This window comes from Mesoplodon bidens (genome assembly GCF_964165515.1).
Source record: "Mesoplodon bidens genome assembly, chromosome: 3".
Taxonomy (NCBI): domain Eukaryota; kingdom Metazoa; phylum Chordata; class Mammalia; order Artiodactyla; family Ziphiidae; genus Mesoplodon; species Mesoplodon bidens.
The window spans coordinates 153,203,564-153,229,017 of NC_138178.1; the positions used below are offsets into that span (position 1 = coordinate 153,203,564).

At 51.9% G+C, this 25,454-nt stretch overlaps 1 protein-coding gene across 2 annotated transcripts; it reads right to left on the bottom strand.

The window, feature by feature from the left end:
- Positions 1-381: 381 nt before the first annotated feature.
- Positions 382-21,850, bottom strand: ISM2 (isthmin 2). 2 transcript variants are annotated; one of them, XM_081228376.1, is made up of 6 exons: positions 21,380-21,850; positions 12,737-12,979; positions 11,009-11,378; positions 2,872-3,012; positions 2,531-2,614; positions 382-1,243 (listed from the first exon to the last, which is right to left on the bottom strand). In XM_081228376.1, the coding sequence occupies exons 1-6, from the start codon at positions 21,509-21,511 to the stop codon at positions 726-728; spliced, it is 1,488 nt and encodes a 495-aa protein (XP_081084502.1). In that variant the 5' UTR covers positions 21,512-21,850; the 3' UTR covers positions 382-725. The 2 variants fall into 2 exon arrangements, with proteins under 2 accessions (XP_081084502.1, XP_081084503.1); XM_081228377.1 differs by lacking the exon at positions 2,872-3,012.
- Positions 21,851-25,454: the final 3,604 nt, after the last annotated feature.

Sequence of the window (25,454 nt, forward strand, 5' to 3'; positions counted from 1 at the left end):
GAACCCATCCCAAGCCTGGCTGCTGTGCTCATTCAGGGCGCTGTGATCTCCCAGCCCCACACATTCCTACAACCTGGACAGAACAGAGGTGATCTGGACAAAGAAAGGGACCAGAATTCATTGATCCGTTCCGCACCTGGATCCTGCCTTGTCTTGGCTGCCACGGCCTGTCTATCCACTTACGGTCCCACTGATGGCCTTCAGCTCTAGACTAAAGTGGTGTCCAACGAAAGACCACTTGGGGCTGAGGTTAACCCTCCCAGCGGGGGTGGGCAAGCGGGCCACGTGTGACCGCTCAGCGCTAAGGAGGGCTGCTGGCCCAGGGCTGGCTGGCCGCTGGCCCGCGGGCCGGGATGACGAGACTCACCGCAGGCCCCGGGAATCAGGGTGTGTGGAGAGCCAGGCGCACACCTGAGCACAGAGGGAGAGGGAGGACAATGGGCGTCCAGGCTGCGACAGCGCCTCCCAGCGGGCAAGAGGTAAGGCCGCCACAGATGCGCATCGGAGGCAGCCCTGGGGGCCTTGGGAGCTGAGCTCCCTCCTCTCACCCTGGGCCTTATACACGCTTCAACCTTCTCCCCACCCCCACACCGACACCTGGGGTGCTGACCTCCCCACCTCAGGTTCAAAGGCAGAGGGCTCGAGGCACCAGACTGGCCTCACCGGGTCTGGGCCAGGCAGGGTGAGCGGCCTGCGAGGGAAGTTCTCCAGCACAGCAGCCCTCATTAGAACTCCTTGGCCTCCTGCAACTGCGCCAGGTATTCCTCCTCGGGGGGGTTGTCCGTGCAGGCCCGGCCATTGTTCGGGGGCCGCACGGCGTGGTAGCGGCTCCAGTCCCCCTTACACAGGATCCAGGGCAGCGTGTCCACCTTGAAGTGCAGCTCGGGCGAGAAGTCGGTGCTGACGAGGTCGGGCGCGCCGGCGCCCTTGCCTCGGGTCAGCAGACGGCTGCCCGCGTCGTAGCAGCAGTGCTGGGCGGCCAGCGTGCTGCTCTCCCCGGACAGCAGAGAGCGCAGGCAGAAGCGGGCCGTGGGCTGGTACACGTCCAGGCGCTCGCGTGGGCCGCTGGCGTCCCTCCACCGGAAGCTGCGGCCCTGGTGCTCGTCCTGCAGGCTCACGGCGCTGGACACGGCCTCCAGCGGGTACGCACACGGGCAGCTGGGCAGGTCCCGCAGCACCTGGCTCAGGTACTTGGCTAGGAAGTCACTCTTGCAGTTCAGCCACTTCTCACAGCTGTCCACATCTGCAGAGGGCAGGGGAGTGTGGGAAGGGGACTGGTCAGCCCCTGGGGTGGGGGGGACTGGTCAAGGGCCAATGCACGGAGGGGGAAGGCCTAGGCCCCAGCTGGTGCAAAGCTGTGGCTTGGTAGGGCCGTAGGGGCAGGAGGGGAAGGACCCACACCAGAGCGGGGGGCAGTCTGGCCTGGCCGCCGCTGTTGACAGATAAGGGCAACCACACACCACCCAGGCAAGCTGAAGCAACAGGCCGTGGCCGAATGGAGGTCGGCCAAGGGGCTGGAGGAGGGGCCTACAGGCCCTCTGCGGAGCTAGGCCTTGTCCCTTTAGATGCTGGATGGCGGGAAAGATCCTGGGATCGTGGGGAATGAGCTGGGGTGGGTGGGGACAGGGACAGAAGTTTTAGCCTCCTGGTAAGAAAATGTTTCACTGTTTTCACCACTGGCCCATTCTTGTTCTTAACTTTGCCTTTCTCAGGCTCACTCTGTCTTTCTGGGCCCCCTGTGACCCCTCTGTCTATGCTGCCCTCCCCCCCTCTCCCTACCTTGGAAAATGTGGCCTCTGACCCTGGCCACCCAGAACGAACTGCTCCTCCCTCTTTGCTGCAGACCCTTGGGCCCACTTGGCAGTGCTGTACCTAAGTTGGTTGTGTGTGTCTTTCCCCCGAAGACCTGAGCCCCTTGAGGGCAGGGACTGGGCTTGGTCTTCTGGGAATCCCCTGCCCCACACAGGGCCAGGTGCACCCTCCCGGCTCAGTGAGCTTCTGCGGCGTTGAGCACAGGACCCATCTGCAAGGGGGCTGTCGGCAGCTGCCTGCCTCCTTGTGGGGTGCAAGAGACACAGATGTGGAGTGTGCTGGGGAAAGCGCGGCCCGCTCCAAGCTGCCGGAAGGAGCAGTCCTGGAGCTCTAGACCTTGACCTGTTTTTGAGGGCAACTGCTCCCCAGACAGAGCCTGCCAGGAGTCTCCAAGAGTGACCAGGGAGTGGAAGCCAGAATGTCCCCATCCTATCCTGCTGCCAGGGAGCATACGCCCCACTAGATGATCTCCAAGCTCTGGGCTCCCCTCAAGACCTTCTTCCCACCAGGAATATCAGGCTGGGAAAGGCCAATGGGTCTGGCTAGGGGGCTTGGAAATGTTACGGTCCCCTTGTTGGGGAGGCTAACCTTCCACCTGGAAGATGTACTCTCTGCCTCAGTGGCTGGAGGCAAGATTCCTGCCCGTATGGCGAGGCTCCACCCTCCCGAGAGAGGTCTCCCCCAAACCCCCAAGGGCAGGGCCTAGCTCCCCACTGACCTGGGCTGAGCATGTCCGTAGCATTGTGGGCCAGGGGCCGCCACCCCTCACTGGGGAAGCCCAAGGGGTCCTTGTCCTCAGCGCCTTTGGGAAGAGAGGAGGCCAGGCTGGTGGTGCCGCAGGGCACCTCTGTGCTCCCGATGGGAGCCCAGCCCTCACTAGGCTCTCGGTGCCTGCGGCATCTGGGACAGGCCTGGCACGGGGCAGGACCACCGTGTGTGTGAGCTTCCTGCCTCCCCTCTCCCAAGCCCACCCTATACAAGGCTTACACGCCCACATTCCCAGGGGACCAAGTCCAGCGTGTAAGCCGCTCCGTCTGCAGGAGATGGGGCTCGTCTCACCAGGACAGGGGGGCAGGTCGCAGGCACGGGACTCGGTGGCAGTGCAGGCGTAGCCACAGGGCCGAGTCCTCTGCTGGCTGTCGCTGCTGCAGCTCCCACTGCAGGGAGACCAGGGGCTCCATTCCTCTTGAAGCTCAGAGTCTGCGTCAAGGCAGGGAGCCAGGGGTGAGGTAGCAGAGCCCACGGGGTGCCTTGATGCGAATTAGCAGAAGGCACGAGGATACAGCCCGGGCCAGGACGCCCCGAGCGGACGGAGCATGGGCTGAATTTCAGCCCCACTCGTCTGCTCATCTGGGTACCCCTGTGCAGTGAACACCCGGGCAAGTGCAGGAAGTGTCACAACTCCCAGCCACCCACTCTGTGCCCACACGGCAACGAAGAGGTAAAGCCACCTGGAGGCCACCTGACCACTGCTGAGGGGACCTTGGGCAAGTCCCCCGACATCTCTGAGCTACAATTTTTATGTCACTCAAAACCAAGGGTGGAGAGGACTGGGGCTGGCGGCGAGAACTCAGCCTGAAGGGGGCTAATGCGCCACAGCTAGCCAGGAGGGAGTCCGGGAAAACTCTGGAGCTGCCGAAGAGGCAAGAGACTTTTTCTTCCCTTTTTGTTTCCTGGTGCGCGAGGAGAGGGGATTAAGAGCGCTGCTTAAAGGGGCTCCACAGACGGGCGCGAGTCACGACTGAAAGCGCGGAGCCCAGTGACGGGCGTGGGACGCTGGGGCTGCTGCTGCCGCCGCCAAGAGGCCTGTGTGCGAGCGCAGGTCACTGTCCACGCCCCCCTTCCGGGGAGCCTGTGCAGCCCGTCAGTTCCGGGGTCCCGGGATCCAGGGGCGGCTCCCCTGGGAGAACGCACGGCGCGCCTCGGGCTGGTGCAACGTCACGCCGGCCTCTGACGCCGCACGCTCGCCCCGCACTCCGTGCCCCTCCCTCCCCCCCGGCCTGAGTGAGCCAGAGTCCCAGAAGCGGCTGCTACTTTAACCCTGTCCTGTCTGAGCGAAGAACAGACGCCCTCCGGCGACCTACACGCAGAGGCGGGGCCAAATCCAAAGCTGAGACCCTGGAGCTGTGAGAACAAAGAAGAGAAAGGGAAATCTCTCCCAGCAGCCTCAGAAGTAGAGGATTAAAGCTCCACAATCAACTTGATGTACCCTGCATCTGTGGAATACATGAATAGACAACGAATCAGCCCAAATTGAGGAGCCAGGAGTCAGTGCTGTGCCTCTGAGGTGGGAGAGCCAACTTCAGGACACTGGTCCACAAGAGATCTCCCAGCTCCACATAATATCAAACGGCGAAAATCTTCCAGAGATCGCCATCTCAACACCAGCACCCAGCTTCACTCAACGGCCAGCAAGCTACAGTGCTGGACACCCTATGCCAAACAACTAGCAAGACAGGAACACAACGCCACCCATTAGCAGAGAGGCTGCCTAAAATCATAAGAAGTCCACAGACATCCCAAAACACACCACCAGACGTGGACCTGCCCACCAGAAAGACAAGATCCAGCCTCATCCACCAGAACACAGGCACTAGTCCCCTCCACCAGGAAGCCTACACAACCCACTAAACCAACCTTAGCCACTGGGGACAGTCACCAAAAACAATGGGAACTACGAACCTGCAGCCTGCAAAAAGGAGACCCCAAACACAGTAACATAAGCAAAATGAGAAGACAGAAAAACACACAGCAGGAGAAGGAGCAAGATAAAAACCCACCAGACCTAACAAATGAAGAGGTAATAGGCAGTCTACCTGAAAAAGAATTCAGAATAATGATAGTAAAGATGATCCAAAATCTTGGAAATAGAATAGACAAAATGCAAGAAACAGTTAACAAGGTCGTAGAAGAACTAAAGATGAATCAAGCAATGATTAAAAACACAATAAGTGAAACGAAAAATACTCTAGATGCAATCAATAGCAGAATAACTGAGGCAGAAGAATGGATAAGTGACGTGGAAGATAAAATAGTGCAAATAACTACTGCAGAGCAGAAGAAAGAAAAAAGAATGAAAAGAACTGAGGACAGTCTCAGAGACCTCTGGGACAACATTAAATGCACCAACATTCGAATTATAGGGGTTCCAGAAGAAGAAGAGAAAAAGAAAGGGAATGAGAAAATATTTGAAGAGATTATAGTTGAAAACTTCCCTAATATGGGAAAGGAAATAGTCAAGTCCAGGAGGCACAGAGAGTCCCATACAGGATAAATCCAAGGAGAAATACGCCAAGACACATATTAATCAAACTGTCAAAAATTAAATACAAAGAAAACATACTAAAAGCAGCATGGGAAAAACAACAAAAAGCACACAAGGGAATCCCCATAAGGTTAACAGCTGACCTTTCAGCAGAAAGTCTGCAAGCCAGAAGGGACTGGCAGGACATAATTAAAGTGATGAAGGAGGAAAAACCTGCAACCAAGATTACTCTACCCAGCAAGGATCTCATTCATATTTGATGGAGAAATTAAAACCTTTACAGACAAGCAAAAGCTGAGAGAGTTCAGCACCACCAAACCAGCTTTACAACAAATGCTAAAGGAACTTCTCTAGGCAAGAAACACAACAGAAGGAAAATACCTTCATTAACGAACCCAAAACAATTAATAAAATGGGAATAGGAACATACATATCGATAATTACCTTAAATGTAAATGGACTAAATGCTCCCACCAAAAGATACAGATTGGCTGAATGGATACAAAAACAAGACCCATATATATGCTGTCTACAAGAGACCCACTTCAGACCTAGAGACACATACAGACTGAAAGTAAGGGGATGGAAAAAGATATTCCATGCAAATGGAAACCAAAAGAAAGCTGGAGTAGCAATTCTCATATCAGACAAAATAGACTTTAAAATAAAGACTACTAGAAGAGACAAAGAAGGACACTACCTAATGATCAAGGGATTGATCCAAGAAGAAGATATAACAATTGTAAATATTTATGCACCCAACATAGGAGCACCTCAATACATAAGGCAAATACTAACAGCCATAAAAGGGGAAATCGACAGTAACACAATCATAGTAGGGGACTTTAACACCCCACTTTCACCAATGGACAGATCATCCAAAATGAAAATAAATAAGGAAACACAAGGTTTAAATGATACATTAAACAAGATGGACTTAATTGATATTTATAGGACATTCTATCCAAAAACAACAGAATACACATTTTTCTCAAGTGCTCATGGAACATTCTCCAGGATAGATCATATCTTGGGTCACAAATCAAGCCTTGGTAAATTTAAGAAAATGGAAATTGTATCAAGTATCTTTTCCGACCACAATGCTATGAGACTAGATATCAATTACAGGAAAAGATCTGTAAAAAATACAAACACATGGAGGCTAAACAATACACTACTTAATAACGAAGTGAACACTGAAGAAATCAAAGAGGAAATTAAAAATACCTAGAAACAAATGACAGTGGAGACACGATGACCCAAAACCTATGGGATGCAGCAAAAGCAGTTCTAAGAGGGAAGTTTATAGCAATACAATCCCACCTTAAGAAACAGGAAACATCTCGAATAAACAACCTAACCTTGCACCTAAAGCAATTAGAGAAAGAAGAACAAAAACATCCCAAAGTTAGCAGAAGGAAAGAAATCATAAAAATCAGATCAGAAATAAATGAAAAAGAAATGAAGGAAACAATAGCAAAGATCTATAAAACTAAAAGCTGGTTCTTTGAGAAGATAAACAAAATTGATAAACCATTAGCCAGACTCATCAAGAAAAAAAGGGAGAAGACTCAAATCAATAGAATTAGAAATGAAAAAGGAGAAGTAACAACTGACACTGCAGAAATACAAAAGATCATGAGAGATTACTACAAGCAACTCTATGCCAATAAAATGGACAACCTGGAAGAAATGGACAAATTCTTAGAAATGCACAACCTGCCAAGACTGAATCAGGAAGAAATAGAAAATATGAACAGAGCAATCACAAGCACTGAAATTGAAACTGTGATAAAAAAAATCTTCCAACAAACAAAAGCCCAGGACCAGATGGCTTCACAGGCGAATTCTATCAAGCATTTAGAGAAGAGCTAACACCTATCCTTCTCAAACTCTTCCAAAATATAGCAGAGGGAGGAACACTCCCAAACTCATTCTACGAGGCCACCATCACCTTGATACCAAAGCCAGACAAGGATGTCACAAAGAAAGAAAATTACAGGCCAATATCACTGATGAACATAGATGCAAAAATCCCCAACAAAATACTAGCAAACAGAATCCAACAGCACATTAAAAGGATCATACACCATGATCAAGTGGGGTTTATTCCAGGAATGCAAGGATTCTTCAATATATGCAAATCAATCAACGTGACACACCATATTAACAAATTGAAGGAGAAAAACCATATGATAATCTCAATAGATGCAGAGAAAGCTTTCGACAAAATTCAACACCCATTTATGATAAAAACCCTGCAGAAAGTAGGCATAGAGGGAACTTTCCTCAACATCATAAAGGCCATATATGACAAACCCACAGCCAGCATCATCCTCAATGGTGAAAAACTGAAACCATTTCCACTAAGATCAGGAACAAGACAAGGTTGCCCACTCTCACCACTCTTATTCAACATAGTTTTGGAAGTTTTAGCCACAGCAATCAGAGAAGAAAAGGAAATAAAAGGAATCCAAATCGGAAAAGAAGAAGTAAAGCTGTCACTGTTTGCAGATGACATGATACTATATACATAGAGAATCCTAAAGATGCTACCAGAAAACTACTAGACCTAATCAGTGAATTTGGTAAAGTAGCAGGATACAAAATTAATGCACAGAAATCTCTGGCATTCCTATATACTAATGATGAAAAATCTGAAAGTGAAATCAAGGAAACACTCCCATTTACCATTGCAACAAAAAGAATAAAATATCTAGGAATAAACCTACCTAAGGAGACAAAAGACCTGTATGCAGAAAATTATAAGACACTGATGAAAGAAATTAAAGATGATACAAATAGATGGAGACATGTACCATGTTCTTGGATTGGACTCTACTACCCAAAGCAACCTACAGATTCAATGCAATCCCTATCAAACTACCACTGGCATCTTTCACAGAACTAGAACAAACAATTTCACAATTTGTATGGAAACACAAAAGACCCTGAATAGCCAAAGCAATCTTGAGAACGAAAAATGGAGCTGGAGGAATCAGGCTCCCTGACTTCAGACTATACTACAAAGCTACAGTAATCAAGACAGTATGGTACTGGCACAAAAACAGAAAGATCAATGGAACAGGATAGAAAGCCCAGAGATAAACCCACGCACATATGGTCACCTTATCTTTGATAAAGGAGGCAGGAATGTACAGTGGAGAAAGGACAGTCTCTTCAATAAGTGGTGCTGGGAAAACTGGACAGGGACATGTAAAAGTATGAGATTAGATCACTCCCTAACACCATACACAAAAATAAGCTCAAAATGGATTAAAGACCTAAATGTAAGGCCAGACACTATCAAACTCTTAGAGGAAAACATAGGCAGAGCACTCTATGACATAAATCACAGCAAGATCCTTTTTGACCCACCTCCTAGAGAAATGGAAATAAAAACAAAAATAAACAAATGGGACCTAATGAAACTTCAAAGCTTTTGCACAGCAAAGGAAACCATAAACAAGACCAAAAGACAACCCTCAGAATGGGAGAAAATATTTGCAAATGAAGCAACTGACAAAGGATTAATCTCCAAAATTTATAAGCAGCTCATGAAGCTCAATAACAACAAAAAAAACAACCCAATCCAAAAATGGGCAGAAGACCTAAATAGACATTTCTCCAAAGAAGATATACAGACTGCCAACAAACACATGAAAGGATGCTCAACATCTTTACTCATTAGAGAAATGCAAATCAAAACTACAATGAGATATCATCTCACACCAGTCAGAATGGCCATCATCAAAAAATCTAGAAACAATAAATGCTGGAGAGGGTGTGGAAAAAAGGGAAAACTCTTGCACTGCTGGTGGGAATGTGAATTGGTGTAGCCACTATGGAGAACAGTATGGAGGTTCCTTAAAAAACTAAAACTAGAACTACCATATGACCCAGCAATCCCACTACTGGGCATACACCCTGAGAAAACCATAATTCAAAAAGAGTCATGTACCAAAATGTTCATAGCAGCCCTATCTACAATAGCCCAGAGATGGAAACAACCTAAGTGTCCATCATCGGATGAATGGATAAAGAAGATGTGACACATATATACAATGGAATATTACTCAGCCATAAAAAGAAACGAAATTGAGCTATTTGTAATGAGGTGGATGGACCTAGAGTCTGTCATACAGAGTGAAGTAAGTCAGAAAGAGAAAGACAAATACTGTATGCTGACACATATATATGGAATTTAAGAAAAAAAATGTCATGAAGAACATAGGGGTAAGACAGGAATAAAGACACAGACCTACTAGAGAATGGACTTGAGGATATGGGGAGGGGGAAGGGTAAGCTGTGACAAAGTGAAAGAGCGGCATGGACATATATACACTACCAAACATAAGGTAGATAGCTAGTGGGAAGCAGCCACATAGCACAGGGAGATCAGCTCGGTGGTTTGTGACCGCCTGGAGGGGTGGGATAGGGAGGGTGGGAGGGAGACGCAAAAGGGAGGGGATATGGGAACATATGTATATGTATAACTGATTAAATTTGTTATAAAGCAGAAACTAACACACCATTGTTAAGAAATTATACTCCAATAAAGATGTAAAAAAAAAAAAAAAACCAAGGGTGACAATACTTCCCTTGCAATGGGGGTATTAAAGAATGTCCCTGCTCCCCACGTCCTGGTCTGAGGGACCCAAAATGCACCACGACAGCACCCACAGGCCTTTGGCTGTGCGGGCCTGAGACCCAGGGCTCTCTGTGGAACCCCCAAAGTACTGACACACACACCCAGCTCTCTCCTCACTTCCCAGGCAGGCCTGAGCAGGCTGGTACCAAGTGTTTAAGTAAAATCAATGGAAGAAAAGCTGAAAGTCATGAAAATTCTGCCTGTTAGCTTACATGACTTTGGTGAAATGGAAGAAGCCTGCTACAAGTTAGTCTGAACCATCGAAGAGACACCAGGGCTCTGGGGAGAAGTGCTATAACTAACTGTGTGTGAAACATGTCTGTACCCAGGGAAAACTGAAACTGCAATATGCAAAAAAAAATGCCTGTCATGGGGCGGGGGGCAGGCTTTAGGTGATATTTTCTGAATAGTCTACGTTGTTATGTTGCTTTCTAAAAAAAAAGTAATAGCCAATACTTTGTTTACTATGTACTGGCACTTTAAAAGTACTAACTCACGGGCTTCCCTGGTGGCGCAGTGGTTGAGAATCTGCCTGCTAATGCAGGGGACATGGGTTCGAGCCCTGGTCTGGGAAGATCCCACATGCCACAGAGCAACTAGGCCCGTGAGCCACAACTACTGAGCCTGTGCGTCTGGAGCCTGTGCTCCGCAACAAGAGAGGCCGCCATAGTGAAATGCCCGCGCACCGCGATGAAGAGTGGCCCCCGCTTGCCACAACTAGAGAAAGACCTCGCACAGAAACGAAGACCCAACACAGCAAAAATAAATTAATTAATTAATAAACTCCTACCCCCAACATCTTCCTAAAAAAAAAAAAGTACTAACTCACTTACTACTCTCTACACCCAATTCTACGCAGTCAGTGTTGTGCCCATGTCCATTTTAGAGAAGAAGGAACTGAGGTCCAGAGAGGTTAACTTGCCCAAGGTCACTCAGCTGGGAAGCAGCAGACCCAGGGTTCAAGCTCACACAGTCTGAAGGTGAGGTCAGCTGTGAGTGGTGGGATTTATAATATTTCTTAATTCGTTGGAAACAGATATGAATATATATATTATTAACAAATGTCTGTTCTGCTTAGGGGATCTCAGGGCTATTGTGAGGGTCAAATGTTTAAAAAACAAACAAACAAACTTTGCAAGCTATGGGTAATGCTTGGCTGATGATGATGTCTTCACAGGCCTAAGCTCCAGGCCTCTCCAGCTGCCCCTGCCCAGGAAGCTCTCACCCCCATTTCCACTCAGGACCTCCAGGGCCAGGGATGTCAAGATGGGGGAGCTTACCGTAGCTTTCAGGCTCCCGGAAGGCCCGGTCCCCCGGGGACAACCAGCCCTGCTCCCAGCCTCCTGCGGCCCCACTGAACCCATGCTCCTGGTCATCATCATTGTCTTCCTCATCGTTGTCCTCTTGGTCCTCACTCTCACTGTACTCTGGAGGGTAATCCTCCTCTTCCTCTTCCTCCTCTTCCCCTGGGGCTCTGCCCTTGAGACTAGGCCTCCCTTCCTCGCCCTCCAAGTAGCCCCAGAATAGGGGCCAGAAGAGTTCCTTGGCAGGCAGCCAGCTGGGGGCACCCTGGGACCAGCGATTGTTAGGCTCAGCCAGCAGGTCCATCTCCACCTCAGTCTGGGGGTCCTCCACCACTTCGATGGTCACCTGCAGAGGTACAGACACACCCGGCCTATAAGGGAGGGCTCAGAGCCAGACTCCAAAGGCTGGGGAGATGACAAGCCTGGGGGCGGGGGCAGGGGGAGAGGCCCAACCTTTTCTCCAAACCAGCCCATTCTTTTGGTCCACCTTCTTGGTCTCCCCGGGCACATAGGGTCACAGTCTAAGACCTGGCTGTGCATCAGAATCTGCTGGAGATTCCTGAGCCCCTGACCCCACCCGAGACACGCATTTAACTGGTGTGAGGTAGGGCCAGGCATAGTGGTCCTAACATGTGTCAGGGTGGAGACCCACTCATTTAAGAAAAGCTGGGTTTGAATTCTGGCTCCACCAGCCCACAGGCTGCCCAACTGCTGAGGCCACTGACGGCCCTGAATCTCCATTTCCTCATTCTAGGGCCGGAAAATGAGGCCAAATGACAGCAGATCCCCACAACAGTCCTGGGGAGGGCTCTCGCCCACTACATTGTGGACAGGAAATAAATAACGTGAAACCATTTATGTGAAAGTGAACTTTAAAAACATCACTTTTGGCTCTTACAAAGTGATAGGAGGTCACAGAACAAAATTTGGGGAAAAGAACAAGCAAAATATAAAGAAGAAAATGGAAATCACCCATATTCCATCTCTGACAGATTACATTTTGGTGATTAACCTTCCAAGTTTAGATATATAGACACACACACACATACTCACACACACACTTTTAAACAACTTTAGAATGTTGTGTGTTCTATATTTTTGTGATCTTTTTCTCTTTTGGTGAAAGTGTTTTGTAAGCTATAGATGGTACACAAAATGCAGGAATTCTTGTCATTAGGGGTTTGGGACTGACAGTGGAGTGTGTAAACTGGATTCCACCAACCCCTCTAGTTTTCTCTCCCATAAAGCCCCTCTGGTGGGCAGGCCGCCGCCCCCCCAGCCCACCCCGTGCTTTGTCAGGAGCCTGCAGTGAGGGCTGGGCCTGGGGGATGATCAGACCTTCAGCCTTTCTACTAGACCTCTCCCCGTATTCCAGGAATCTCCTGCAGCTCACAAAACGGTCTCTGCTCGTTTGGTCCTCATGACAGCCCTGCCAGGTTGGTGCTGTTTGCCCCTTGCTATGGTCTAAGAAACGGAGGCTCAGAGAGCCACAGTACTTGCTCACGGTCTGGAGCTAGAAAGGGGGGAGCACTTCCACTTCCCACTGCTCCACAGGCAGGGCGGAGGCTGTCACCTTCTCCAACCTGCACAGGACCCCTGCCCTCCAAGCAATACCGGATGGGACGCCTGACCTCAGAGCGGAGCTCTTCAGCCCAGCTTCTCTCCAGGTGTCCACTGGGCCCATGGCCCCCCTGGAGCTCTCACCTGGATATTGGGGTTTGGGGCACTCAAGTCTGTGTTGGCCAATCCCGGCAGCTTCTGCAGCTCCAGCAGCAAGGGAGCGTCCTCCAGGGTCCCGGGCAAGGAGGTCTTGTCCAAGGTCAGGGCCGCTGGCTCAGTGAGAGCCCAGCGTCTGTGTCGGCGCAGCCCTGCCTGGAGGCGGGCTCTGGAGAGCAAAGTGGTCTCCTCTTCTTCTCTAGGAGAGCTGGGGTCTGGGGAGGCCGAGACCTGAGGGAGAGATGGGAGGGAGGGGTGCCTGAGGTCAGCGCCCATGCGAACCCGGAAAAGGCTGGTGGGGGGCGGGAGCAGGGGGAGATTCGGGAGCCCAGGGGGCAGACCAGGTCACAAACTTGCCTTGAGACTGTTCATCCAAACGTGTCTGCTTTAACACCTCAGAGGGTGGACTGCGTCCACAAAGCGCTCAGGCAAATGATGCCAGCATGAGGCATGAGAAGGAGGGTTCAAATCAGGTTTCTACACATGGAAGAAACACAATCCAATCTGCTCATTTCACAGATGAACAAACTGAGGCCCAGAGGGGAAGTGAGGTGTTTAAGGCAGTGGTTCCAAAGTGCAGTTTGCAGACAGTTGCCTCAGAATCCCCCAGGGCCCTTGTCAGAGAACAGACACCCAGGCCCTCCCACGTGAGGGCAGGAAGGCTCAGGAGGGCCGACAGGGGCGTGGGCAGCAGGCCCAGGCCCTTCCCCTCAGCACACTCCCCTGCCACCTGGCCTTCCCAAGCCATCCGTGCGGGGGCTGTATTTCTTGGCATCCCTGACCATAGCAACCTTCCTCCGCCTGCTCACCTGGGGCCTGGCCCCTTTTCCTATTCCAGGCGGCTTGTGTGGCCGTCTGTCTGCCAGTTAATTCCGTCTACCAGCCAGTGCCATGAGGTCCACACTGGGACTGTCCTTGATGCAGCTCAAATAGTAAGTAAAAGCAGATCCTGGCTGTCTCTGACTCTTGCTCTGGCCTTCCCTGCTCAGACAGTGGAGCACTGGGTCAGCACCTACCTCCAGGCTGCAGCCATTGCCCAGGTCTCTACACCAGGGCAGAAAGAGCCCTGTCCAGAGCTGCCTTGTGAGCCTCAGGGGCCAGATGCCTGTGGACCCTGCCTCACCCAGGCCACAGCCTTGAGCCCACCTCCCGCCTCATACCTCGGGCAGTGCGGTACGGCTGAAAAACATGGGTCTGGAGAGTCAGATCAGCTTGGGTTCAAATCCCAGCTCTCCTTCTTACTTGCTCATTCAATTTGATGATTTCCCATCAACAAAATGAGAATAAGAATTCCTACCTGGAAGGACTGTCAGAATTTTATTTATCAAACACTCCACAACATCCACTGTGTGCCAGGCACTATTCTAAACACTTAAATCACTCGTTTAATCCTCCCAACAACCCTCAGAGGTAAGGGCTAGCTGTCATCTCCATTTTGATCATGAAAACTAAGGCACAGAAAAGGCAAGTAACTTGCCTGAGGTCACACAGACATTTACTGTTAGAAGCAGGATTTGAACCAGGCAGCCAGAGCTCACACTCTTAACCATCACGCTCCAACACTGCAGGTGAGAGCGCTGAGGGTCTACTTCACAAATCAGGGGCTGAATCAGTCTTGTTTCTCATGTCTCTCCCCTTTGACCCCCTCCTTCTGTGGTCCCCAGAGGCCTGGCTCTAAGGCTCCTGCACTGGGACTTCCCTGGTGGTCCAGTGGTTAAGACTCCATGCTTCCACGGCAGGGAACACGGGTTTGATCCCTGGTCAAGGAACTAAGATCCCGCATGCCATGTGGCGCAGCCAAAAAAACAAAAAACAGAACCAAAACAAACAAGGCTCCTGCACTAAACACCTGGTCCCAGGGCAGCCGTGGGCCCACCTCAACCGGGGCCCAGAGTCTCTCGATGAATGAAAGTGTTCTGGTCCAGATAGCCAGGACGGATGAGCAGAAGATGGATAGATGAGTAGTGGAACAACCCAACCCCTTCTCTGGCCAATCCTGGAGGCCTGGAGCATCCCCAGGTGCCTCCTTCCTAGCAGTTCCCACCCATAATTCCACGGAAGCCCTAACTGTCCCCGCGACTTTGCTCAGCAGTTCCTCTGTCTGCAGCCTCTGGGCACAGAAACAGGCGGACTTGGGACAGCAGCAGTTCAGGGTCTGCAGCCTTCCTACCTGATTTAGATGCCCCAGCCTCCTGGGCACAAACACCAGGATTCATCTGCGGACATCTGGCAATGACATTTGTAGTTGTCACAGCTGGGGCGGGGAAGGGGGTGCTACTGGCATCTAGTGGGTAGAAACCAGAAATCTTACAATGCATACATAGCACAACCTCACAGCAAGGATTACCCAGCCCAGAATGTCAACAGTGCTGCAGTTAAGAAACCCTGCTCTAGGGTCAGGCTGCCTGGGTCTGAATGCCAGTGGTGACCTGGCTTCTGACCTGTGGGACCCTGGCAGGCGACATGACCTCTGTGAGCGTCCTCATCTGTAAAATGGAAATGGTGATGGGACAGAGCTGGTACCGAGCAGGGATTCAAAGTGTCCGTTTCCAGCCCTCCCCACCCTGGTGCCCAATCGGACCAGACGATGAGCAGAGACCCTAGAAAGCCCTGGCTCAACATCACAGCCACACACACCACCCTTCCTCTCTTGGAGCCTCCTGCCCTGTGTGTCAGCCCCTGGGGAACTCCCCGGAGCGGACGGGGACATCTGATCTTAGTTTGGGTTCCCTGAGAAGCCGACCCTGAGACAAAGATCCAAGGGCAAGTGGTTCCTTTGGAAGGTGATCCCTGGAGACACCAGCAGGCAGTGAGGGAGCAAGTCAGGGAAGGGAGGCAGCTAATAAAGAACGCTCCATGAAGCCAGGGACCACGGTGCACAACTGGAGTGCATCCCACTGGGCGCCTCAGTTATGTCATCAGTCATCGGTTGAGGGAGGCTGGGTGGGGGAGAGGATGGGCACTCCAGGCGCTTCGGGCTGGCCGTGCACAGCTCAGAGCAGGCCCTGGTGCCAGGAAAAGCCCTCAGGCAACTGGAAGTGAGGCCTGCAGGGATGTGGGCAGAGCATTCAGAGCCCTGACGTGTAAGCACTGTCTGAGCGCATCTTCCGTACCGCGCCTGGACCAGGCCCTTTACATACCTTCTGACACTCCAGCTAGGGTGTAAGCTCCGTGCAGGTAGAAATGTTTGTCTGCTTTGTTCACGCTGTATACAGGCACTCAGTAAATCATTTCTGAGTAACTGAGTGAATGCCAGCAATGATGAGGGGTGAGTGTGACTATCTCTGTGTTAACGATGAGGCTGTGGAGGCTCAGAGAGGGTAAGGGATTTCCATAAGGTCTCACAGGTTACACTATGGGAGCTTAGGTTCAGACTCAGCTCTGCCGGATCTCAACGCCCAGGCATCGGTGCACACGCGCCTGCGCAGACAGACACTCAGGCCAATTACCCCTCAAGCGCAACCCCCTCTGCATTCAAAAAGCGCTTCGGCTTTCATCTTCTTGTCTGGCCCCTGAAGGTGGTGGTAACGAGTGCAGCCTGGAGGCCACATCACCTGGGATCAAACCCCAACTTGGACACCTACTGGCTGTATGACCGTGGGCAGGTTACTTAATCTGCCTTAGTTTCTCCTGTAAATTAGGGAAAGGGCCGGCCATCCCTGTCTCATAGGGCTGCTGAGTTAGAACGATGCCTGGCACATGCAGTGAGTGTTACCTAGAGGCGGTGATAGACAGTTCTCAGAGAGAGGGCGGGCAGCACCCCTCTCACCAGCCTGGTGTCGGTTCTTTACACTATATTTGGTCTGAAGACCGCCCCCCTCCACTACTGATGCACATCTCTGGGCGGTGTATTTCCATGACATTCTGAAGCAAATTCTGAGGCTCCGGCCTGTTTAAGAACACCTGCCCTATCCCACGGGACCACCTCCCACACCTTTTATGCTTAAATGTGGAGTTTCACACGTGTACATATACACAGCCCCATTCTTTTGGAGATGGTGTCAGTACCCAGATAAACATGAGATATATAGATATACAAAAAGATATGTCCCCACCATTCATTCTCTCTCTCCCTCTCTCTCTCTCTCTCTCTCTCTCTCTCTCTCTCTCTCTCTCTCACACGCACACACACACACACACACACACACACACACACACGGGCCCACGCATATGCTCCCAGGCTTGGCAGGGCAGCCCTGACCCACGTGTTTCCAGTTAACATAAGAGCCCCCCTACCCACAAACCCTTACTGCATTGCTTGAACATTGCCTGCTAACCTGCTTCAGCTCCCCTCACAGTCCCCCCACTCTCCCTTCTCCCCTCTGCCTCCTCTCAGGGGTCAGAAACTTGTTCCGGATAATGAAATCCAGTTGCCAGGTGCAGTCCAGCATCTCTCCTCCCCGCAACCACTGGCTGAGGCCCAGGTGCATCCCTACAGAGCCCGGGCTGCACACACAGTCACCACGGCTTCCCAGAGGTGCTGGAGCCCCATCATTCAAAGGCAGTTGCTTCTCCAGACAGGCCAGAGGACCACCGGCAGAGGAATGGGGTTGGATGTCACCCTCCTCACTGGTGTGGCGCTGTTCTAACCCAGCCCACCCTGGTCTGGGAGGGAGACCTACCTCAGAGCACACCCTCCAAGCACCAGGGCTGGCTTCATGCTCTGTGACCTGTGCACCTGTACAGCACGCTGCACCGGGTTTACTGCTCTGCTGTTGCCATCTTGAAATGCTTAGAGACCCCACATTTTCATTCTGTACTGGGCCCCATGAGCTATGAAGCCAGTGCTGTCGAGCACCCTGCAGGTACTGACCCAATGAATCCTCACAGCCACGAGGTACCAGCATCACCCTCACTTCCTAGAGGAGGCAGCCAAGGATCCGAGAGGTGAAGGAACTTGCTCAGGGTTACACAGGGGGCTGGCAGACCAGGTTTTGAGGCAGATGATCTGGCTAGAGAGTCTGTGCTCTTAACCCTTGTGCTTTGCCGGCTCCAGGCACGGGCAGCACCTTCTGGTTCATTGCCTGCCACTGTGGGGTGCGGAATGTGTCGAATGAACAAAACACTAGGACAGGATGTTCTGCTTTTCATATCCATCCTTCCCGTTGATCCTCATAACAACCAAGTGAGGTGAGAAGGGCAGGGACGATTAGGAGACTGAGATCCAGTGAGGCTGGGACTTGCCTGGGACCACTGAGCAGCCAAGCCTCCAGGCCTCAGTTCCTGACCTTCCTTCTCTCCCTCAACCACCTTTCCAGTGGTTCCGACCTCTCAGAGCGAGAAGAATGGTCTGGAGGGAGAACAAAGTTCACAGTCAAGGGGCGGGAAGGTGCCCAGCTGCAGGAGGTGGCGGGGGGCAAGGCCACAGGCTCGCATCACACAGACCTGGGTTCCAGTTCCCCTTCTGTCAGTTGCTCACTGATTAGGCCAGAAAGACCCCAACCAAAGAAGGCCAATCTTCAGAAAAATACCTGCTTCTCGGTGCCACCCACCTGGCAGAGGAGACCTTTCAACCCACCATGCCCCTCCTGCAGTCCAGGCCCTGCTGCCCGGTAACTGGCTGGATGATGCACCAGGACTGAAGTGCTGCCTAAGTACCCCTGCCACGTGCATGACGCTGCCCCGGGTTGGGGAGCTCCTTCCTCTGTGTTTAGTCCTTCATCTCAGCCCGCACCCTCACAAAGTACTTCCTCCCATGGCAGCTGAATCCCTGCTGCCGCGGCATGAAACGTGCCCAGCTCTGCCCCGTGGGGGAATCCTTCCTGCGGGACAGTCCTTGAAGCCGAGGAGCTGCCCTCTATCAATTCTTCTCTCTTGCCTAGTTCTAACCTCCATTACCCTCTTGTGGCTGCAAGTCCCCAGCTCCCCTCCGACCTGCCCCAGGGTCTTCCCTTGCTGGCCTAGGAGGTGGTGGGTGCCAGGGTTAGGTGCCCAGGGGCTGGAGAATTAAGCAAAGCTGGGTTTGGATCCTGGCTTAGTTATTGGACCCACTGTTAGTTTCCTTGTCCTTCAAATGAGGACAACAAGACTAGGAACACAAAATGCCCTGTAGCTGTTTGGGTGGTGTTCTGATCCCGACTAGAATAGAAGATACCCAAGGCAGAGCTGTATCATTCTTTGCTTGTCCAGCACCCAACAAATTGCGTGGCCCCAGCCCCTTGTAACGACGAGGCCACCCACGTGGACAGTGCTTTCTCACCCCGCATGCCACCCAACGAAATGGGTTCTCATTCCCACTCGACTGTGGCTCAGCAACAGGCCTGCCCAGAGAGAGGATGGCGTAGTTTGTTCACAATAGTAATGATTTCAACACTTCAGATGAGCAGGCTGGAGCATGACACGCAAAGGTCTCAGTGTAGCTCTGGAAAGACAGACCTGGCTCCCAATCCCAGTGAGGCTTACCATCTCTGTGCCTCGATTTTTTTCATCTGGAAAATGGGAATGATGCCCATGTCAGACATTTGACAATGAAATAACATCACGTTAAGTACTTTGTACTGAGTCTGCCAGGCCCAAGGGATGCTTACTGCCCTGCAGCCATCCTACACCTTTGGATCCAGGGGGGGTTTATGTTCTTCAGCTCCTTCACAAAGCCCTCTGGGCTGGTCAGCGATGTCTGACGCATCACCAAAGCCCTAGAATAGCAGTGTGCACTCTCTCAACATGATTCCTCAGCTCACACCTTTGATGTGTGACTGCTTTAGCACACATCATTCACACTTGGGAAACAATGTTTGAGCTGGATGGGACCATGGAGATGACTTAGCCCCTCATTTCAAATGTCAGGAAATTGTCCAAGGGGAGTCACACACACATGAGTTAATAACCAGCTGGGACCAGAACCCCAGGCCTCGGGCTCCAAGCTCTGTTTTTCCTCCATGCCAGTAATTTGTTTGAAAATGTTTTTGAGGGCTCTGCCAGGCTCTATACCAGGGCTGGGGATGTGACTTTGGCGCTGAAATAACTCATCCTCTGGGCTGGTCTTGGGGGAAGATCTGGCAAACATACTAAAAATAATTACAATCAAAGGGGTAAGTAAAAAAGTATTTATGCCAATTCAGTTAATTTTATTTCCATTGTCATCTCCACTGAGGAAGTGGACTGGCCAGAGGCTGTTCAGTTCCTCTGGATTTGTGTTCAGCTGTGGCTCCCAACAACGGGCAGGAAGAGGGGGTATCCCGCAGGAAATAATGTCTGGCTCTGTTGGGCAGTGGGTGCTACAGGCATCTAGTGGGTAGAGGGCAGAGATGCTGCTAAACATCCTACAATGCTACGACTCACAACAAAGAAGTGTATAACCCCAAGATGATGGTAGTGTGGAGGTTGAGAACCCCTGGTCTACAGGATGTACTCTCAACAGGGGCAAAAATTAGATCTGGGAGGAGGAGGCCAAAAAATCTAAGTATTATTGCAATACAATGGTTTGTAACACTCCAAAGGGCCTTAGTGCATGAATAGAGAGCATATCTGTGGTATTAAAATTTCATGGGGGAGGCACTTAGAACAAATAGAGTCTAAAAATCTCCTTAGGAGGGAGAGCAGTCATGAAAAAAAGATGGACAAACAAGGGTCCACAGAGACACCCCCCACCTAAAATGCAGGGGACGTGCTTTCTTCGCGTTGCCTCTGGAGGGCCTCAGCAGCCTGGGCACTGACAGGGCCCCAAGCTCGGGCTCTGGCTCACTTCACTGCTCTCCTGAACCCGCCTCGGGCCCTGAGTGTCCTCATCTGGAAAATGAGAAGAGCCACTCCGGCCTCCCCCTAGAATTGCTCCGTGAACTGAGAGGCCAGGACCCCCTGCCACACAGGCCTGCTCCTGAGAACCCTGCAACAAGTCTGGCGGGCTTTGTCCCCATGGGGATGAGTCCGCTGTGGTCCAGGAGGGAACGGCTGGACCGTTGACCCCTGGCGACGGGAGACGCGGGTTTTGACAGACGGTGATTTCTCTTCGTGTCTAAACTACTCTTGGTCTCACTCCTCTGTCTTGGCAAAAGCCCACTCACAGCCCCTCCCCACCCCCAGAAAGCGCTCCTCTACCTCTTACCGACCTCTTCTGCTTGTTCAAGTCCCTAATGATATAAAGGTCCCACCCAGAAAGTTGGAGGCCCCCACTTACTACCTCACCTTCTCTCAATTCACACCCCAAAGGACCCAAATCCTTTGAAGATTTGATCGAAGAGGCTGCACCAGGGGCTCACTTGACCGCTGGAACCTCAGCAACACCCGCCCGCCACTCCGCAAAGCGCTGCGGTCCTCGAGCATCCTCCGGACTCCTCTCGGAGCGCGCACCTGAACCGCATGGCTGCAGGAGAGGTTCGCTCAGGGCGAGGCAGCCGCGGGGACGCGGCGGGCGGATGGGAAAGGAAGCCGGGCGGCTGCAGGGTATCTCCGCATCTCACTCAGCACAGAAGTAACGTTTCTCCCCAGGGTGACCTGCTTCACAGCCCGGGGGTGTTTCCCGCAGGTCCGGCGCACCTGGCCACTGCTCGACGCCCGCCGACGTCCGGGCCGGTCCCGCCCCTCGCACTCGGAGGCCGCCACTCGCGTCCCGGTCCTGCTCCCCGCGCGGCCAGAGCTGGGGGCCGGGGGAGCAGGGACCCAGCGCGCCGCAGCCCGCGCCCCGCCGCTCACCTCCGCCAGCCTCACGTGGCTCCAGCCGGGGCCCCGCGGCTTCCGCAGGGGGAGCCCTCGCACCGCGGCCAGCAGCGCGGTCAGCAGTACCACGCAAAGGGGGAGCGCCGCGCGGCCGGGGAGTCGAGGCATCCTCTCCCTGCCGAGGCTGCTCCGCCCGGCGCCTTCGCGCCTCCCGGGCCGCTCCGGCGAGTCTGTTGACGCCGGGCCTCGCCTCCTCCGGGGGCGGGAGTGCTGGGACGGCGGCGCAGGCCCGGCAGCGCCAGCGCTCAGGGCTCGGGAGGGGAGCTCCGGCGGCCGCGGGGGCGCGCGGGGCGGGGGCGCGCGGCTCTCCTCTCTCTCTCTCTCTCCTCTGTCTCTCTCTTCTCTGTCTCTCTCTGCTCTGTCTTCTCCTCTCTCTTTTCTCTCTCTGTCTTCTCTCTCCTCTCTTCTCTCTTTTCTCTGTCTTCTCTCTCCTCTCTCTCTTCTCTCTCTCCTCTCTCTTCTCCTCTCCTCTCTCTTCTCTCTCTCTCCCTCTCTCTCTCCCTGGCCCGGCGTGGGCGCCCCGGCTGCTCTCGGGTCGGCGCTCGGGATGTCCCCCGCCCTCCCCGGAGGGGTGGCCCCTCGCGCTCCCGGACAAGTCTTGGCCCAGCGGGCGGCTCCCTTTGATCTGGCCGCCTCCCCGCCCTGAGTGCCCGCCGCTGTCGCCGGCGCAGCCCCAAGCGAATTCCTGTTCGGGGAAAGTCGCAGCCCGCCTGCCGGCGCTCTCCAGTCCAGCTATGCGACTCCTGCGGGGTCCTGAGGGCGACGCCGGGGCTGACCGACCGCCAGAGCCTCGCGGGCGAGGGACGTGCCGCAGCCCAACGCGGGAGCCTTCAGCTCTTGGGCAAATGTGCACCAAGGTAGGTTGGCTTGGGGAGGAAGGCCTGGAAGTAACTCCCCCAAGGCTCTTCCAGCTCCCCTGCTGGAGGTGGAGACTCGAAAAAACACCTGCCACTCTGCACCCAATTTCCCCCGGGTGTTCAGCACTTGAAGAGCCAGGAGAGAGATGAGACTCAGATGTGAGGATAAAGTCCCAGAAGGACAGCAGCTGGCCGCATTTGAAGGAGTGGTCAGCAGATCCTGCCCTGCCACTGGGTGTCACCTAGTTTCATCCTGGGTAAAACAGTGGGGCCACCCACTCCCTCCAGAGGGACACTTGTGCAGGGATCCTCCCGTGTAGGGCGTGCGGTCATGAAATAAAACCTCAGCTTATGATAATGATCAGGAACTATGAGTGGCAGTGACGATTTTCATGGCCGGGGGCTGTTAGGGACTGTGAGCTCCGTGACACAGGGCAGGTGGGGTGGGGTTTGGACAGGTAGGTGAGGAGCAGTCAGAGGCATTATTAGGAAGATGCCTACCCAGGGGCCATATGGAGGAACACAAAGGCTGCCTGGCTTCTGGGCAGGGACAGCAGATCCCTGGAGGTGCTGGGAAGGATGCCAGCAACCTGGCCATAGGGTAAAATTTGGGATCTGGGTTTAGCCTTAGAAACTCTTAGGAGACTGGGCACATTTCTGAGAAACCATTCCTATCCCTAAGCACTGCCCAGGACTCTGCAGTTTTTTTGGTTTTTTAATAAATTTATTTTTGGCTGCATTGGGTCTTTGTTGCTGTGTGCGGGCTTTTCTCTCGTTGCGTCGAGAGGGGGCTACTCTTTGTTGCGGTGCGTGGGCTTCTCATTGTGGTGGCTTCTCTTGTTGTGGAGCACAGGCTCTAGGCGCATGGTCTTCAGTAGTTCTGGCATGGGGCTCCCCCTCGCCAGCTCTAGAGCGCAGGCTCAGTAGTCGTGGCGCACGGGCTTAGTTGCTCCGCGGCATGTGTAATCTTCCCGGACCAGGGCTCGAACCCGTGTCCCCTGAACTGGCGGGTGGATTCTTAACCGCTGCGCCACCAGCAAAGTCCCAAATGGGTATTTATTTTTTCAATGCTTACAACTTTTCACTGGTTTTCCCCGGTGTGTAAGATAAAGTCACCCGGTGCAGCAGCCTCTACCACCTCCTGGTGAGCCCCACTTCACCACTCTTGCGAGCATCAACCACACTCTTAATTTCAGATCCTCCAATCCTTAGAAAAGTTTCCTCTATCACCTCTGTCTAAACCAGACACTGGTTCCAATCTTATCAGGCTCTTTACCTTTCCTTCATGGCACTTCGCAGTTTCTAACATGACATATATGGTTCATGTGCCTATTTGTTTACAAAAGTAGGAACCATAACTTTTTGTTTGTTGCTGTTATTGGTAATGCTCAGTGCAGTGCCTGGCATGGAAACAGCACTCAGTATTTATTGGTTTAATGAATAGAGGCAGATACAGCTTTCAGAGTATTTTATTGGAGCAAAACAACATATTTCATGGGATGATTCTTAAGTCATCTCAAGTAGTTCCCCTTCAGCTCTTAACAGGCACTCTCAAAATGGATACACCTCCCCCAACCCATCATTTATAGCTTGACAGTCATCCAACAACAACAGCAACGGAAAATCATCTGGGAAAAAAGGGAGACCAGGGAGGGGTGTGGGCAAGGGAGAGAGTGACATTTTAACACAATACTAAATTTTAAAAGGTTTTATTTATATTTCCCCTTCTCTTTCTCAGATTATATGAGCATTACAGGTCTGGAGAAGGGTTATCACAGCACCTCTCGCAAATTCCAGTTTACAGGAATGAAAAAATATGGGCCAACAAAATAAGATCTCGGCTCTCCATAAGCTATTTCTCTTATTCTTATTTTATCTCTTTCCCCCTTCTTAATGTTAGCTACCTTTATCAAGAGAGGGATCATCAAGACTATTGGCATGCTGGCTGACATGGTGATCTCACTAGTATCCTGTGAAGAACCATCAAGGATGCTTTTTATCATTCCAACCATTAACACCACTGAGGTCACAAGACCTACCATCAAGGGTGAAGACAAGTCACCATTCCCCCCTAGTCAGTGATATGTCCCACACTTCCTTCGAAGGCCTGGGCCAAATGACAAAGCTTTGCACAAGAAACTCGGGAACTGTGTTGGAAAAAGCAGACACTGAGTGGGCTTAAGGCTCCTTGTGTATGGAAGGATCCACTGTCCATGCAGACAGCAACAAGGCAGGACACTTGGCACATCAGGGCACTGCTCTAATTTTTACCTTTCATTCATTCAACCTCCCCATAACTGCTCCAAAAGAACAGAGCTTTGGGTGTGCTTCATTAAAAACACAGTAAAGGCAGTTTAAGAGCCACTGAATTCTTTATGGTCAGTTTAATAAACTCATCATACCACAAAAAATCACAGTTTATAAGGCCATTTATCACGTGTACTACACAGTAAACGAGACCTCGCCCACAGCTCCCCGAAGTCAGTCCCAAGGATGACTGGGAACGTGATACCTCAGACTCAGCAGAGACATTAGAATAAACATTTCCAATAAGGGCTCGAGCTAGCCCCTTCGGTTTCCTCCCTAGAAAAGGCTCAGTCTATAGCAAAAGGTGCTTAGAAAACAGAAGTCACTAGAAATGACAAAAGGGGCAACAGCATTTTCTACACATTAAAAGCAAAGGGATCACTGGCTAGTCCTGGCATTTCCTCTGTATGATAAGGGAGGAAGCCAGCCTTCTAACCCAGCTATCTGGGCACATGGCAAGTGGCTAGGAGCCTGAACACTGCATTTCATGTGGATAAAGCTGAAGAGAGAATGGACAAGCTTTTCTTTACGAGGAAGGTGTTTTAATTAACTGGCTTAACGGATTAAGCAAACAGCTGCTCAACAGCCAAGAAGAATCCTTTGATTTTCCTAACTCCCCCTTCATAACTCCTTTGGGCTAAGATGATTTTACCTGTGTGAAGTACTCAACAGTTCTTGACCTTCATGAAAGTGGACAGAGGAAAACCGCAACTTTCCCATTTTTTCTAACCACATGGGTTATAGCAAGTACAGATTAAAACCTATGCTGGCTTACCTAGAACACCAGGAAAGACACCCTGGGAGTTAGGGCACAGCAATTCTTTATACAAGAGAACCAGGAGGGACCTCCCTGGCGGTTCAGTGGTTAAGACGCCGCGCTTCCACTG

What these genes read in the sequence shown, in the direction of transcription:
- ISM2 (XM_081228376.1), bottom strand. Translation starts at nt 21,511, where the DNA reads ATGCCTCGACTCCCCGGCCGCGCGGCGCTCCCCCTTTGCGTGGTACTG. An exon ending in GCCACGTGAGGCTGGCGGAG is followed by an intron (nt 12,980 to 21,379) that starts GTGAGCGGCGGG and finishes TCTCTCCCTCAG; the next exon opens with GTCTCGGCCTCCCCAGACCC. An exon ending in CCGGGAGCCTGAAAGCTACG is followed by an intron (nt 3,013 to 11,008) that starts GTAAGCTCCCCC and finishes GCCTTGACGCAG; the next exon opens with ACTCTGAGCTTCAAGAGGAA.